The sequence below is a fragment of the Varanus komodoensis genome, unplaced genomic scaffold (genome assembly GCF_004798865.1).
Source record: "Varanus komodoensis strain SLA01 unplaced genomic scaffold, ASM479886v1 scaffold13_1, whole genome shotgun sequence".
In the NCBI taxonomy this organism is placed as follows: domain Eukaryota; kingdom Metazoa; phylum Chordata; class Lepidosauria; order Squamata; family Varanidae; genus Varanus; species Varanus komodoensis.
Window position 1 is genome coordinate 11,563,927 of NW_025335408.1, and position 16,079 is coordinate 11,580,005.

The window sequence follows — 16,079 nt, forward strand, 5'->3', positions numbered from 1 at the left end:
TTTGTAATGGAAGTGAAAGTAGATACAGTGGATTAACAGTTGATTAACAGTCTCATACAAAAGCTAAACCTGTGACATTCCATTATGTTAACTGTCATCATCATCATCATCATCATTTTCTTACCTTTTTTAGTTTCAAGGAATTCAAGGCAGATTTACATAATTCTCCTCCTCCTCTCAGTCTTATCCCCACAACAACCCTGAGAGGTGGGTTCAACTGAGAGTTTGTGACTGGTCCAAAATCTCCCATGGCTGATTGGGGACTAGAACCAGATCTCCCGAGTCCCAGGCCCAAACTATTAACCACAACACCACATTTGCTCTCATTGCTTGAATTAATAAAAGTATACCCTTCTTCATCCAACTCATAAATTAATATAAAGTTCAGTAGCAAACAGAAAATGGGGTAGTTGCCTAGCACAGGAGTGAGCAGAAAAAAAGATGTCCAGAGGTTTGGAACTTCAATTTCCAGAAGCCCCTAACCATCATGGTCAATGGTCAGGAAAGCTGAGTTGAAGATGAAAACTTCCTTTCTCCCCACCTTTGGCCAGAAGGCTTTAATTGCAGGGGGGAACAGTAGGAAGAAAACAGGTCTTGCAATGGCTATTAAGCATGGCGGCTAAATGAAGCTTTCATGTTAAAAACCAGTGTGCCTTTCAGTAGACCAAGGACAGAAATGGCCTAGCCCTTCCTTGCAAGCCTCCCAAAGTCTGGCCACTGTTGGAGAGCTGTCACCAGTAAAGATCCACCTGGCAGGGTCTTCTCAGTGGCTCCACTGCAGTGGTGGAATTTTCTTCCACTGGATTCCCATGTTTAGATGGGCAAGACCTTTTCAGTCTAAAGGCCTTTAAGAATGCATCTCTATTCTCTGTTGTGTTGTCTTCTTGTGCTTTTAATGCTGCTGCATTTCATGTGTTTGCTGCTTTTATTGCTTTGAAATATTTGCAAATTGCTTCTTTGTTTGTTTGTGTTTTCCGGGGAGAGATTATTTTTAAAAGATGAACATCAATCATTAACATGTTAAAAATGCTGGCATCCATAAAACTTCATCTGATTCAACTCTTAAGGAGCTGTGAAAAAGACCAACTGTAGCTCCATAGCAGTATGCAGAAAGTTGCAACCAATGTAACCCGTATTCTCAAATGTCACAAAACCCACATAATCCAGAAACCACATGGAGTTAACTAGGACTACTCGTGTGTGCTGAATGTGGCCGTTTGGGAAGCGTGACAGGTCCCTTCCCTCCAACAGAAATATTTCCAAAAGTAAAATGATCTCAGTTATGGAATATTTACCTCTCTCTCTCATATCGTTTGCCAACTAAAAATTGCAAAAAGATTTCTGCACTGATAAAGACAAACATGCTTCCTTGTCTTCAGGCAACTTGGATGTCCTTTGATGAAGTTAGCAATTTCAGATATAAATCTAAATAATGGCAGAGAAATTGTGTGTATGTGTGTGTGTGTGGCTGGGGAGGGTTCTTCAGTTCGTTGCACTGTAACAGGGCTGGCAGGCACAGCTCAAGATATTTTGCTATGAGGAAAGACAAGATGACATCTTCTGCCCAGAAGCTAACTGAACTGACAGCAGAATCTTAAAATTGGCAATGGTATAGCTTCATCTGCCACCTCTGAGGCTGAAGACTGGTTTAGGGGGCCCAGAACTAGTTGTGTGGCATACCCAGATCTTTCTACTAACAGAGGGAAACAGCCAGAGAGTTCATGAGAAACTGGCCTCCAAGAGCTGTAGCCTGAAGTACTTGCCTCACCACACCCAACAGTAGAGTTGGCCTGCAGGTTAGAAGGACCAGAACACCCAATCCAAGTCAGGACTCTAAGCTAAATCATGTCCATGTTAAATCCTCTAAGTACCTTTCTGTGATATTTCTACAGTACAATCAGGAATGCTGTTGCTTGCATAGCCAAAACAGTACGCCAAGGGGATATTGCAAAACTTAGAAAAATAATTTTTAAGGGAAAGACTCAGAACCACCCCAATGAGACCTGTGTGTGTTCATTGCTCTTAGGATACTGGGGGGAAGTCAAGAAGGTGGAAGGAAACAAGAACCAGAATGGAGAACCTGGAATCCAGAACACCAGGTCCTTAAGGACAGTATAAAGGTGTACATTTTCCATTCAGTCTTTTAAAATGTACTACTTTTAGTGGCTTTTCTTTCTTTAGTGTTCCTGCTTTTACTGTTGCAATGTTTTATTATTTTAAATTACTATATAATCGGTGCCTTGATAGCTTTTTAGAAAATAAGACTGAAGAGATAATATGATAAAATAATAGTAATAATATATAAATGGATGAATGAATAGCAAAAAAGGAAGATCACAAAGAAAAACCAATTTCACACACACAAGCAAAAAAGAAAACAATGTTATCCACCCTACCTCCACCAACGTTTTAACTCAAATGGGATGACTGAACTGTGAAACAATATGAATCACTCTTACAACTCATCATGATAAACAGCCTTAGCTTATTATTAAAACTCCACTTCCCAACAAGGCTTCTTGTCTTCAATTGCCTTGTCTGAAACATGGAATTTTATGGAGCATCTGCACATCTCATCACGATCTTAAGTTTTCTATTTCTTTCATCTTTTTTTCTTCCTAGAAAACAAAACAGGGCACTAAGGACAAAAAGATAAAAAAGTTTTAAAAATGCCTTTGGATTGCTACTCCTACTTGGAAGCAGCTCAAGTTTATTTATCAAAGATTCTGGGTGCTTTTAGATGAGACTTTTAAAATGCAAATGCTTTCACTCATTCACAGAAATTGATGGGGAAATCCAGAATCAGGGCAGGGTGTGTGTGTGGGGGGGGGGGGCATTTGTATTCCTTTGCACTTTCTCCACTTCTTGGTCCACCCTGCTTACTACTAGAGCAACAAAACTTCAAGGAAGAAAAGATGAGATGTTTGCTCAATGTCTTCTGATTGCCAATGACAGGAGCCATGGATTTGAAAGTGCTTCCTTTCTATGTCAGTCTCATGAAAGAAGAGGCAAGCCCATAAGCATTTAAAAGAGCTAATAAACACCAGATTAAAACTATAAACGTCTCTCAAAAATGTGTCCACATTTATTCTAACAGGATTCTTTCTGTTTCTAGTGACACAGCAATCCAAGGAGAGAGAGCAAAATCCATCCAATAGGTGAAGGAAATTATGCGTTCACAGAACACAAACACAATTGTATTCCATCAAATCAGGGATGAGGTCCTGAATCAATATTGATCTTTAATTAAGTCAGCATGCCTGCTTATTGCAGTCTCTTAAATAATTGGAATGTAACTTTTCCACACAACCAAGCAAGTCTGAAATACTGTGCGTGCTTATCACAAAAACCAGCAAACGATTGGAAGCAACAAAATTGATGTGTAAACAGTAAAACTTTAACCAGTTTGCTACCATGTTCCAGATTGTTTTCTGTTCTCTAATGGCACGAAGGTAATTCATAATAAAATGGAAACAGAGACTGATAAAACATGTTTTCATAATGCAATATGTGATGCCGTGCAGTTCAATTTCCTATTCCCCCTGTGCCAAAATACCTTCCTTCCAACCCTAATATTTGCAGAACTGTGATCGGTTCGCCCTGGAGCAAGACAGGAGTTCCCCCATCTCTGGAGGAGAGCGGCCTATGTCTTACATGCCATTATTTTTCAGAACACATGGACGAGAAAGCTCCCGGGCCGGGGGAGTCCTTTGGAATCCTCGAGGCCCCGCCCCAGCCAATAAGAGCCACGTTTAATATTTATTGCCTGCCAGTAACCAATGACGCGCCTGCTGGGAGCAGAAGACGCTGAAGTTGAAAGAAGGGAGAAAAAGAAAAGCCTCAGAACTTTTTCCCAGCTTTGAATGGGGCGCTGCTTGCCCCACCCGCGCCTTTTCCCCGCTTTGCGCGGCCGGCCGGGGCTCGCCCGCGGATCGCCCTTCCGCGCAGGTGAGCTGGGTGCCGGGCGACGCGGATTCCCTAAGGCGCCAGGGCGCCTGAAGATGTCACCTCGGTCCCACCGCCTTCGCGAGCGGAGCCTATAGAGCAGGGGAGACTCGCCCTGGCTGCGGCTCTCCAGGGACCTCCATGCGGCGACTATGGAGAGAGCGGCGCCCTTTGGACTGCCGTGCCTGTGCGTGCTGTGGACGGCGCTGCTGTTGGAAATGTGGCCCTGCGGCGCGCACGGCAACTGGATGTGAGTAGCAGCGTGAGTGGGCCGGGAGCCGGCGGGGTCGGGGATCTACCTGCTCCGCTCCTTGCCTTCGCCACGCCTTTGGGCACTTTCACACGTGCGGTGTTTGAATCTCCCGGGTTCGTGCGCTAGTACCAATGGAAGAGCTGTTCCGCGGCACCCTTTGTATGCCCACAGCTTCAGAGTGCAGTTGTGGAGCCCCATATTATGATTGTTATTATTAATACTTGAGATGCTCCAAAAAAAAACAGTTTCCATGCGAGGTTTCAAAGAGGGTTGCGATGCTCAGTTATAACCGGCACAGCATGGGCAGGGAAAAATGCTCGTTTCCAGCTCAAATGCCTGTTTGCCAGGGTCTCGATGATCACACACCCAGGTGGTAATGATTTAAAGCCATTCTCTTCTAAGGAGGCTTAGAGTGCCCTTGGAAAGCCAAAGGCATCCTTTCTGTTAGATCCTCCAAGGTCATTTCAAACTCAGCTGTGGGAATGCTTTTACAATGCCTCCCACCTCAGAAGTAGCTGCTGTAGAGTTGAGAGGAATTTACTCCTGGATGTGCAGGTATAAAGACTGCATGCTAAACCTGTCTTCACTTGCATTACTTTTAACCCAGTGTAAATGCAGCTTATGCGTGGTTAGAAAAGGCATTGAATGTATATTTCCTTGGGTAGCTTTTATGTTAAATTCCAACATAAACAAAAGCAAAATTATTCCAGCCTTGCAAGTGAAAACAGCTTAGAATGGATGGTTTTAATATGGCCCTCCATTGAATCATCAGCCCCTCACTAATAATATTCACAATATTCATATGCCGAGAGCAAAGTTCACAGATGCCATTTTTAAACTGACATGTGAAAAGATTGTAATATCTATTTAGCTAGAAAGCACATATCCATGTAAAACTTGTCTTATTAAGCTTCTTTGAGGCACAAAGGCCCTTTGATGGCATTGTGTGAACACTGTTGAACTGCAATTAGTATATTCCTAATTATGCTGGAATAGCTGCCTCACCAACACTATTGTAGGTGAAGACCCCTGCACCAAAAACTCAGCTCTTTAAGCTCTTCCAGTTACAGAATTACGGAGTATTGGAAGGGAACACCAGTTGTGTACTGCCTGTAATAATATGGATTTGGTGCTCACTAGGTGTGTTTTTGACATGGTTATGCAATTCTACATTTTTGGAATGGTTCTAAATTGATTCCAACAGTTTAGAAACTCGCTCAGAGAATCCTCCTCCGAAATAACTTGTGGGCAGTGGATACCTTTGATTCAAGATTCCTTTCCCACTCCCATGAGCACCAGACGGTACATCAGGATCATCCAGGGTGCCTGCAGAGATGAGTTGCTCATTGCCGGCATGGGAATGGTTGCCGCAATCCTGTGGTGGCATTTTTGTACAGCTGGCTTATCAATTGCGTATCATACCTTGCTTTTTGATATAACTGGGCTTTCCCAAGGAACTCCAAAAGTGGCATCTGATCTATCTACCGATCAAAAGGAAAAGCTACCTTTGTTCTCAGTATACAATTAAGTTTGTCTTCCATTTTCTAAGGGTGTTTCCCAGCTTAGGAGGTGTCAGGTACATGACTCAGAATGCCTGCCACCTTCAGCCCACAGTCCCCTTTTTGATTGCAGCTAATTCCAGTGGATTCACTTGGACAATTAATTCGAATGAACCAACTCAGGCAGGGGTCCCCAACTCATTTAGGCCACTGGATACATTCGGAATGTTCTGTGCACTCTCACAAATTGGATCCCATGTAGGAGGTGCTTGCCCATTTATAAAAGTGTTGCCATGGTGGGTATGGCCTATCAGACATTTTCCAGAAGACAAACTGGTAGAAATTTAAGATGCACAAAAACTTTTGTACAAGGCGGAGGTGGCACCTGCCATCCAAAACTCAAACAACATTTTTGAACCCAGAGATGTCACTGGAGGACCATAGTCCACTTTGCTAGCTTTCAAGTTTTTTAAAAAAGTTTTTAATTTTTAAAAAACTTTAGAAATAAAATATAAATCAGGGCAACCAAGGAGTGTAACGAATGCCAAGAGATCACATTGGTATCCATGGATACCATGTTGGAGGTACCAGAACTAGCAGCAGAAGTGACTGACCCTGCCACCTTTTTCTCCAATCATAGCTGATTTCCTGTTTTGGGTACTTCCTGTCTGGCATGCATTGAGAACAAATGGGCATAGCTACCAAAACTGCTGGTCCCAATATCACATGAACAGCCTCCAGGAGTGACCCAACAATGATCAAAAGGGTTTCTTAAGATGATTTTTATTCTGTGGGTCTATCATTTCTCTAAGCAGTGGTGTGGTTGAGTGCCCATTGCTGTCCGCAGGGTCTTCCATGATTCTGCTTTCCTTTGACCTCTTGTGTATTGACAGCAGTGTACTTGGTTTCTATTGCTTCTCACCCCTGGGCTGTGATGACATGGCTCTGCTGGGCTGCTGCAGCTGTGTCATACTCCAGCTTCATCAGCTTCTTCTTAACATAAAATGTCTGGTACTTGGGTCTAACCCAGGGGCTACTTTTGCAGGTGGCTGGGCATTGCCTCCTTTGGTGTCCCAGAGAAACTGGGCTGTGCCAACCTGCCTCTGAGCAACCGCCAAAAAGACCTGTGCAAGAAGAAGCCCCACCTGCTGCCCAGCATCCAGGAAGGAGCACGTCTGGGCATCCAGGAATGCCAGAGCCAGTTCAGGCATGAGCGGTGGAACTGCCTGCTCTCACCAGTGGCGGCCCCTTCTCTTTCCGGCAATCCTTCCTCCATCTCTGTGACTCCTGCCTTCTCCGTCTTTGGCTACGAGCTGAGCAGTGGTAGGTGCGATGGTAGAAGCATATCAATCACTTGTGTGGGACTTTGAGCCACAACGTTTCTCTGGCACTGAGGAAGTTTACATATGGAGACACAAGTGAAGGTCTTGCAGGTTGAGCTAGGCCAGCCCTACTTTGAAGCAGAGTGAAGCAACCAGCTCAGGAGGCCGAGTCCTTTGGAGCCTCATTTCCCTCTTTATAATTGTTCTGAACACCTGAACTGCCCTCAGTTGTGATAAAGGATACTGTCCTGTCATCAGCCTTGAAATACGACTCAGTCAGCAATCCCTCCAGCTTCTGGCCGAGGTGCGTCATCTTGTTCTACATGTCAGGCTGCAAGATGTCTTGGGCAGCCTCGGTCCTCCACATTCTCAGGCAGCATTCTCTGCCAGGGCTGGCCAAAGACATTTTGCTTGAAGCAAAGGATGAAATGCTCCACTTTTACCACGACACATACAAAAACTGGCCTAGTGAGAACTGACGCTTACTTCAGCACTGGCAATTGGACAGAGTCAGCCACCAGACCTGAGGACGGCAAAGTAATACTTTACAAAGCCCATAGCTCTTTACTCCCCAAACCTCGCTGCTGTCCCCTTCTCACCCCCAGGATCTGCTTCATGATACCTTGCTTGGCCCCATGCTAGAGGTGCCCTTGTCTGCTGTCTTAACCGCGGCAGACTTTTGTCATTGCTGAGCTAGATAGACTGGCTCCTTAGCTGCCCAAAGGACTCAGAGATGCCTTTGTAGATCTTGTACCATTACTTGATAAATGATGCAGTGGCTAACATTCACTTTGGCAGAGGGCTAGGCAAACAGGTTAAAACAGGTTCAGTGGAGCTAATATTCCCAAGAGCAGGACTGAACTCTGCTCCTTCTTTTGGCTGTATGGTCCGTGTTGACACCTGAATCAGCTCTGTGAACTTACCTCTGGCCACAGGGACTTGCTGCTGATCTTTTGAACAAGATCTGCTTGTGTTCTTTTGTAGGTACCAAAGAAACGGCATTTATCTTTGCAGTGATGGCAGCTGGCCTAGTGCACTCAGTGACTCATGCATGTGGCGCGGGGAATATGACAGAATGCTCCTGTGATAACACCCTGCAAAGCGGTGGCTCAGCCAGTGAAGGCTGGTACTGGGGTGGCTGCTCTGATGACATCCAGTATGGCATGTGGCTGAGCAGAAAGTTCTTAGATGGCCCTGCCAAAAACACCTCTGGAAAAGATGGAAATGCCTTGAGAGCCATGAACTTACATAATAATGAAGCTGGAAGACTGGTATGGATTCAAATTTCCCATTACTGCTACCATGATTACTCTTATTTCTTTGGCTTCCCCCCTTCCCCACTGTCAATGTAGCTATGCATGCCACCTAAGGGGAGCATGGAAAGGAATAACCCCCCTGGCACCTCCCAGTGCTTTTTGGACTTTTTTTGATTGTGTTGCAGAATCTTCTACACACTGGCTCTGCACAGTGGAGGCTGTTTCAGCAAATTATGCATTTCCTGTGCTGAAGTATGTGAATCACAGCTCAACATGTATCTGACTCACTATGTGCACATCTTTTAAAAACACGGGCGATCCAGGCATGGATGGAGGTTCCCCTGAGTCTGGGCAGATCATTGTACATGTATAGAATGAATTCCAAATGGAAGATGTAACAAAATGTTGCAGCATGGAAGGAGTACTGCTGTTGAGAATGCCAGTCATCCCATTCCATTACTTTCCCACCCCAGGTTTTCTGGGCTTCTTTCCACCAATATTTAGTTAGCAGTCAACAACCGCTGTGCTCACTGGGCTCTGCTCCCTTTAGAGATTTTGTCAGCGGAATTGTTGGACTTCTGCAAAACTCTGGGACTCTGCCAATGGTGCTACATCTCACATGTATGGGTGCTGCCATTTTGGTTCCATAAGCAATAGCTCTTGGGGAGCTCAGGGTAGCACATGTGGTAACTTCCAGCCGTCCCCAATTTAGCACGAGAAGTGACTATGGAGTAAGTTAGGCTAAGAGTGCGACTGGCCCACGTAGTGAACATCAGGGCTGAATGAGCATTTGAATTTCTGTAAGTCCAGTTACCATGGCAACACATCACTCTGTGATTCCCCATGCATCTTGGAGTTGCTACAGAAGTTACACTTTCAAGGAGCTTTGTCTGGGAATCTTTTAGAAGTTTCCTCCACAAGCCATGTATCATGTACTTGCCATTCTTCACTCACTGTGGTTTGCTGGTGCTTTACATAATATCCAGGGCCCTCCAAGGCCTCTTCTGTGCTTTCCAAGCATTTTTGTGGAGAGATTTTAATTAGGGAAAGTCTGGTATTATGAGGAATTGCAGAATGAAACACTAGTGTAGTTGTGTGATTCTGTCACACCACAGTGCCACCTAGAGGCACTCTGTCTTTCTATATGTTCTATAGCAGAACATATAAAAAGACAGGGAAGGAGAAAAATAAGGGGGCAGGTGTCTGCAGAAAATCCAATCTTGTTCCCATAAAGAATACAGAAGCAAAATGTATAGTGGAGTAGTGGATTAAAAGTCACATCTGGAAAAGTCCTTCGTTATTAGGAATGAAGCATTGCTGTTGTTCTGTGCTGAGAAAGTTGGAGCTTACGTTAGAAACCAAAAGCCAAAATTCCTATTCCTAGATCTTAGGCCAGCACAGATCAGATGCTGGGTTCATATTACAGATATCAGCACTGTTTAAGCTGTCAGAGATATTATTTTAGCCCTCAGGTGCAGATTGGCTTGGCAAAGTTGAGAGAAAATTCACCTGAAGGTTGAGTATAGTCAAAATACATGCACTCATTCTTCTGCCATGGGAACATGACCCTCGGTCTGTGTAAGAATCTTAACCAGGATGTTACAAACATAAGGGGCTGTTTCTCTTCCGCTACAGAAGTATCTAAAGTTGGTACTGTGGGCACACACCTCATCTTCATTTATTTTCAGAGTAACAAGTCCTGTAACTGAAGAGATATCTATTGGCCGTTTTAAAGCAGGGTTTGACTCTTCAGCCAAAAGTGTTGATGTCGAAGAGAGCAGATTAAGCTTTAGGTATGGCATATAGGTCTCTTCCACTGATACATATTTTTCTTAGAGAACAGGAACAGATTTCAGTCCTTATTTTTCAGAGACAGACAGCTCCTAAGCACATGGAAGACATTCAAGTCTTTTCAGACTGTACCTAGTAGTGTTGTAGGTAACAGGATGGAAGGGAAGAAATTGATGTTGTGTGATTGTGGATTGATTTGGCTTAATCTCTTCCTCCAGGCTGTAGCAAAACTGATGTCAGTGGAATGTCGTTGTCATGGAGTGTCTGGCTCTTGCGCCTTAAAAACCTGCTGGAAAACAATGTCATCATTCGCAAAAGTTGGCAGCTTTTTGAAAGAGAAGTATGAAAACAGCATTCAGATTTCAGACAGACTGAAAAAAAGGATCCGCAGGAAAGAAAAAAGGCACCGAAAGATACCCATCCACCAAGAAGATCTGCTGTATATCAATAGGTCCCCCAACTACTGTGTTGAAGATCGCAAACTGGGAGTCCTGGGGACGCAGGGCAGGGAATGCAACCGTACTTCAGAGGGACCAAATGGATGCAACCTTCTCTGCTGTGGCCGAGGATATAACACCCATGTCGTGAGGCACGTGGAGAGATGTGAGTGCAAGTTTGTTTGGTGCTGCTACGTGCGCTGCAGAAGATGCGAAACCATGACTGATGTTCACACTTGCAAATGAAACCCTCCACCTCAGGAACCAGTGGCGAAGCATCTAGCAGAGGACCTTTCCTAGGGCTATGCTAAGGAGATGTCTCAAAATGACGATCCATGGTCCAAGCTCTAAAAAGTGTGGTTCTTAATTAGGAGGACAACGTGGAGTAAGTAGCTGTCCTGCCCCAAAGCCACAGATACTGGCTTCAGTTGTGTCTAGAGGAATACAGGGAAGATAGTCCTCTTTAAGCATACATAATGATCTCAGAAGCCCTCGAAGTCTGACTTTCTTGTTCGGAGGCTTATACAATACCCAGTATGAGATACTCACCTCCTATCCATTTAAGACGCTTGTTTATAGAGGCCTGTGGAAGCAAGGGACTACCATTGGCCGTACAGCTGTTCAGACAACAACTGGTATAGGGTGGAAAAGACTGAGCTGCTCCACGTCGTGTACAATGGTTCACCAGGCAGAGTCAAAGATTTCTTGAGGGTGAATCTGGAACTTGGCCAAGCCATCTGTACTGCAGTACGCTGTACTTAAGCAAACGGTGTATATAGCAGCAGTCTTGTCTCGGTTTTGCACTTACCTCTGTTCCACTGATCATAAAATCATTATTTAGGACATGGAGAGAAATGAAGCCATTTAGGGAGGCTGTCACAGTAGTATTTCAACACAACCATCACAGAACTGTCCACTTAACATGTGCTGAGGGGTGACGGTGCCCCATTCTTTGTATGACATAGGTGGGCAACTTGTGGTCCTCCAGATGCTTTCATCTCCAACTTTGCCATTGGCCATGCTGGCTAGGGCTTAGGATTTGTAAACCAAAAAAACATGGAGGGCTGCAAGTTATCCACCCTCTTTTAGGACAATGTCTTATTTTTTTAATTTGAAAAAGCATACCTAGGCTATTCCTAACTGAACCTGTTCTGAAGATGCCGTATAAGTATGCCATGAAAACTCTGTTCTGTGTGTCAGTGTTGGAGGAAACATATAAATGTGGAGCAGAATCCTGTGACACAAAAGTCATCTCTCCAAGAAGGCTGCCAGTATTGCGCTTCTTGCATCATAGCTGTGAAATTACCCACTGAAGCTTCTTCAGAATTGTAGACCAATCTTATAAAAGAAAGATAACTTCTTATCCTTTCTGGATCTTTTCTACTACCCTGTAAGAGGTACTTATTCTCATTAGGTTAATCTGAATAATTATACAGTGTTTATTTCTTTTACTAACAATCAGCAAGTGTGGGCAAATATGATAAGTATAATAATTATAATTATGATAAGCATAATAAGTGCAAAATTGTGAAAAGCTAAATCAGCCTTGCTAGTGCTGATCTGTTAGATCAGGAGACTGATGGCGCAATCCTATACATGTTCAGACAGAAAAATGGCCTACCATCCCCAGCATTGCTGAGAGAGCCATGGGATGCTGGGAATTGTAGGACATTTCCCTGTCTAGACAAGCATAAGATTGCACTCAAATGCATTTAATATAAGTAAAACTGGGATTTGCAAAGTTAGCACAGTGGAACCAAAAGGCCCACCTCTTTTTAGTCCTTATATACAATTTCCCCTTAAGCACCTTTGGCTGCATTTCCAAGAACAGCTGAGAGGAAGGGCCAAGCAAAATGTTTGGCTAATCATGTGTAGCAGAGCTGTCTTGACAGTTCTCTTGACCTTTGCACAAGCATGTGCAGTCCTGATTCAGATTGGAACCATGGAACTCCAGGGAGGGGATGGGTTAATACCTTCTCCTGGAGGATTAATACCACCTCCAGTGGTTCAGAGGGCCAGAATGGGACCTCAGGAAGGTCAGATATGGTCCCTGGGGGTGAGGTTCTGCCCTCTTGATCTAAAAATCAACACTCAGAGCAGGATAGAAATATAAAACTGTAATATTTGGGAATGGGGATTCAGAAATGGGCTGGCATGGCTTTGGCAAAAATTTACACTCACACGACATGTCTTCAAATGCAAAAATGCAACACTGTTCTTTAAACCGAATCCCCTACACCATGATTCTAATGATGAGGTTTTGTGGTCCCAGAAAGCGTGTTTGAGAGGAGAGAACAAATCTCCCCACTCCAAGGGAAGAATAAGACCTCAGCGGGGAAGACATAAACTTCAAATCCCAATTCCAGATCTTGCAAGAAACTCTTTGCAGCCCTTATCTTCTGTTGGCGGTCCAAGGTCACAAAGCAGGTGGGCTTGATGGGTGTTTTTTCCGCGTGCTGGAAGACGCTTTGCACTTACAAAAGCCAAACCCTTCTTGGTTTACAGATTTGGGTAGCAATTTATGCCAGCACTGGAGAAGTTATAAAATGATTCCATTCCATTGTTTGCAATGGGCGCAAATGGGAAAAAGATAGCCTACTCCTTTTTCCTTCTTCTCTGCCAAACTCATGTTAGTGTAGCTTAGGAAATGTCAGAGATCCCAACATTGGAGCACCCCAACGTGGGAGGCTAGATTTACCCTGGCCCTTTCCTTGGCTCTGATGCACAAGCGGAGTACCACAAATCACTGTTTCCATCCCTCAGCAGCAATATTCTGTGTGCTTTCTCAAACGTGGAAGATTAGCTCTCTCAGCATGAAGGGTGCTGACTATTACATAGAGAGGTGAAAAGGACACACATGTATTGGGTCTACTTTGGACTGAAAGAGCACCTTTTCTTCCAGCAGCATCCTGTGTTTTCCACTCAGATCCACTTAATCTTGTTGGGCTCAAAGGGACTAACTCCCAGGTAAGTGGGTTTAGGTTTTGTCCTTAGATGCTGATTGCTCTTGCTGGATTGGGGCAGCTGACTGAGGTTGTTTGGGAGGTCAGAAGGGACTGTGTATGCACAAAACTGCCTTGATACCTTCCCTGACTTCCAGTGCTTACTGGGGGCAGGGGTCTGCAAGTTGTGCTTCAAAAGGGCAAAAACATGCTTTCTGCAGGTACCAATGTGCTTGTTTTCCTGGGCCGTGGCCTCCAGTTGAAGAAGACTCCCTTGACAAACTCAACCCAGGCAGGGGGTTCCTTCCTTAGCCAACAGCAGAAACACCTGGATGGTAAACATTCTGCTCTTTAGCAGAATTATGGCTAGTTCATTGAAGTGCCCCTTTATGGTTTGTTCTTGCTATGATCACCAAACTGGTACACAGAAATCTTACTCCCCAACTTGGCTTGGCTTGTATCTACTGTGCAGTTGGCCTAACATTTGCAGTTTTTAAGGGAAAGGGCAGAGGAATTAGACATGCTTCAGGTTTCAGACACTTCCCAACCACTGAGGGATACAAAAACCAAATGTGATGGATTTGAGGGTTGGCTGCTGCTGAGAGACTATGCGTACATATGTAGCCCTGTCCTACGTATGTAGCCCTGTCCTATCTGTGTGTATTCTGTTTCATCCATTGGGCTTGACTCCCAGCTAAGTGGGCATAGGACAGTAGCTTTGGCCTTCCTAATCTTTGGCCTGGTGGAATTTTACATCTACAAAAGGAGGGGCTTTGTTTTTAAACAAAAGCTTCTGATGCTTTGAAGAAAAACAGCCATGCTTTAATATAAAACTGGTATTTTGGATAAAACTCCAAAGCATGTGTGTTGCATTTCCAGAGCTCATAAAATAAAGTTTACAGTGGTTTTTCATGGATTTACAATGCAGCGTAATGCACATCTACTTAGTCCTACTGAGTTCAGTGTAACCTACTTTCAGATGTGTATAGGACTGCAGCCTTAATTGCAAATAAATGCTGTTATGATCGTAGCCTTCCTTGCAATTTCTCGCAGGGGTCCTCTTTTTTCCCTGTAAGGCAGCTTTTATGCTCCCTTTAATAAGGTTTGGGAGCACTTGCACAGGCCGTTCATTTCAGCCAGTCTTCTGGCCTTGTTCACTAATACACAGGGCTCCTCTGGCTGCAAGACCGGCTAATCACTTTAATGGATGAAACAACTCACTGCACGCAAATGGATGTGTTACTTCAGCAGCTCCCAATTTAATTATGCTTGATGCTTGCGTCCCTCTGCCTCCACCCAAACTAGGTTATGAATAAGGTCTTAACCTGAAGACATCTTCCTATGAGCTAGAGAAGGGAACACATGATGTGAAAGATTTTAAATACAGGAAGAAAGATGGAACAAGTTAGAACCAGTGTGGTGTGGTGGTTAGAAGGTTGGACTGGGAACCCAGGAGATCTGGGTCCTAGTCCCCATTTGCCATGAAGCTTACTGGGTAACTTTGAGCCAGTCACTCATTCTCAGCCTAAGCTACCTCACAGGGTTGTTGTGAGGATAAAATGAAGTGGGGAAGGCTATGTAAGCTGCTTTGGTAAGGTATAAATGTGATGTAATATAATCTTTTGCAGGAGAAAATGAATATAAAAATAGGCAAACTCCTCACCTTTTTCAAACAGATATGCTTTATTCCTAAAATGCAGTTAAAGGGCTCAGAAATCCTTTGATAAATGCAGATGCTGTATTCCTATGTAAGAAACTCTTCCCCTAACAAACTGTTATGGCTTGAATTCCAGTAGTGTGACCCTGCCACCTGAGGTGTCAGCCATCCTAGGTGGGGCTAGATGTGGCTCTTAAACCACACAGGGTGATACGGATGCAGTTGGGGTTGTCTCCACATATCTATCTGCATAGGATCTCCTTGTGGAATTATGGCTCAAGTGGAGAATATGGCCTCTGTGTTGGGCTATCAGGTTATGAGAGCATGGGAAGCAGTATTTATAGTGGTTATACACTGGCTTCTTTAGCCAATTATTTCTGTACCCAAGTGATGTCAAATTGGAGTCCTAGTCATCCACTAGATTGACAACAGGCTAACCCTCATTCAAAGCTTAAGTGTAGATTGTCATTGAACCATGGGTTGTTGAAACAGGAGTTCCTGCATTGTCTGAGAACAACTCACTTCCTTTCCAACAATAAACCATGGATTATTGGTTAAACATGGCCAGGTTAAAGCAAAACAATAGCCCACATTTCAACAACCCTCACTCAACCTATACTCAATCCTTGAGGGTGGATTACCATTTTGCCTGAACCAAGTCAGTGGCCAATTTCCACAGTACGAGAAACTATGGTGAATTTTTGCTGTTTAATTTTTATAGCCAGGGATCTCTGAGTTGTCTGTAGTTGGTCTGTTGTGCCATCAGAACCTAGTTGCAGTGTGGTACATTTGGTTTCCCAAAACCATGGGGACAGTCAAGGTTTTCATGAGAAGTCACTATGGCTTTGCTTGACGTCTGGATCTGGGAGATCCATTTTACCCTTGATATTGAGGAAATACCATAGGCTTGTGGAAAGAGCAACAACAGAAAGGGCTGCTGTAGGTATTGGATTTTACTATGTACAGCACCCTAACAG

General features: G+C 44.1%; 1 protein-coding gene across 1 annotated transcript; it reads left to right on the forward strand.

Moving 5' to 3' along the window:
* The first annotated feature begins 4,097 nt into the window (after positions 1-4,097).
* On the forward strand, positions 4,098-10,749 carry WNT16 (Wnt family member 16). Its single transcript, XM_044423067.1, has 4 exons — positions 4,098-4,195; positions 6,743-7,020; positions 8,004-8,290; positions 10,285-10,749. Exons 1-4 carry the CDS (start codon positions 4,098-4,100, stop codon positions 10,747-10,749), a joined length of 1,128 nt encoding a protein of 375 aa, XP_044279002.1.
* The last annotated feature ends 5,330 nt before the right edge of the window (positions 10,750-16,079 follow it).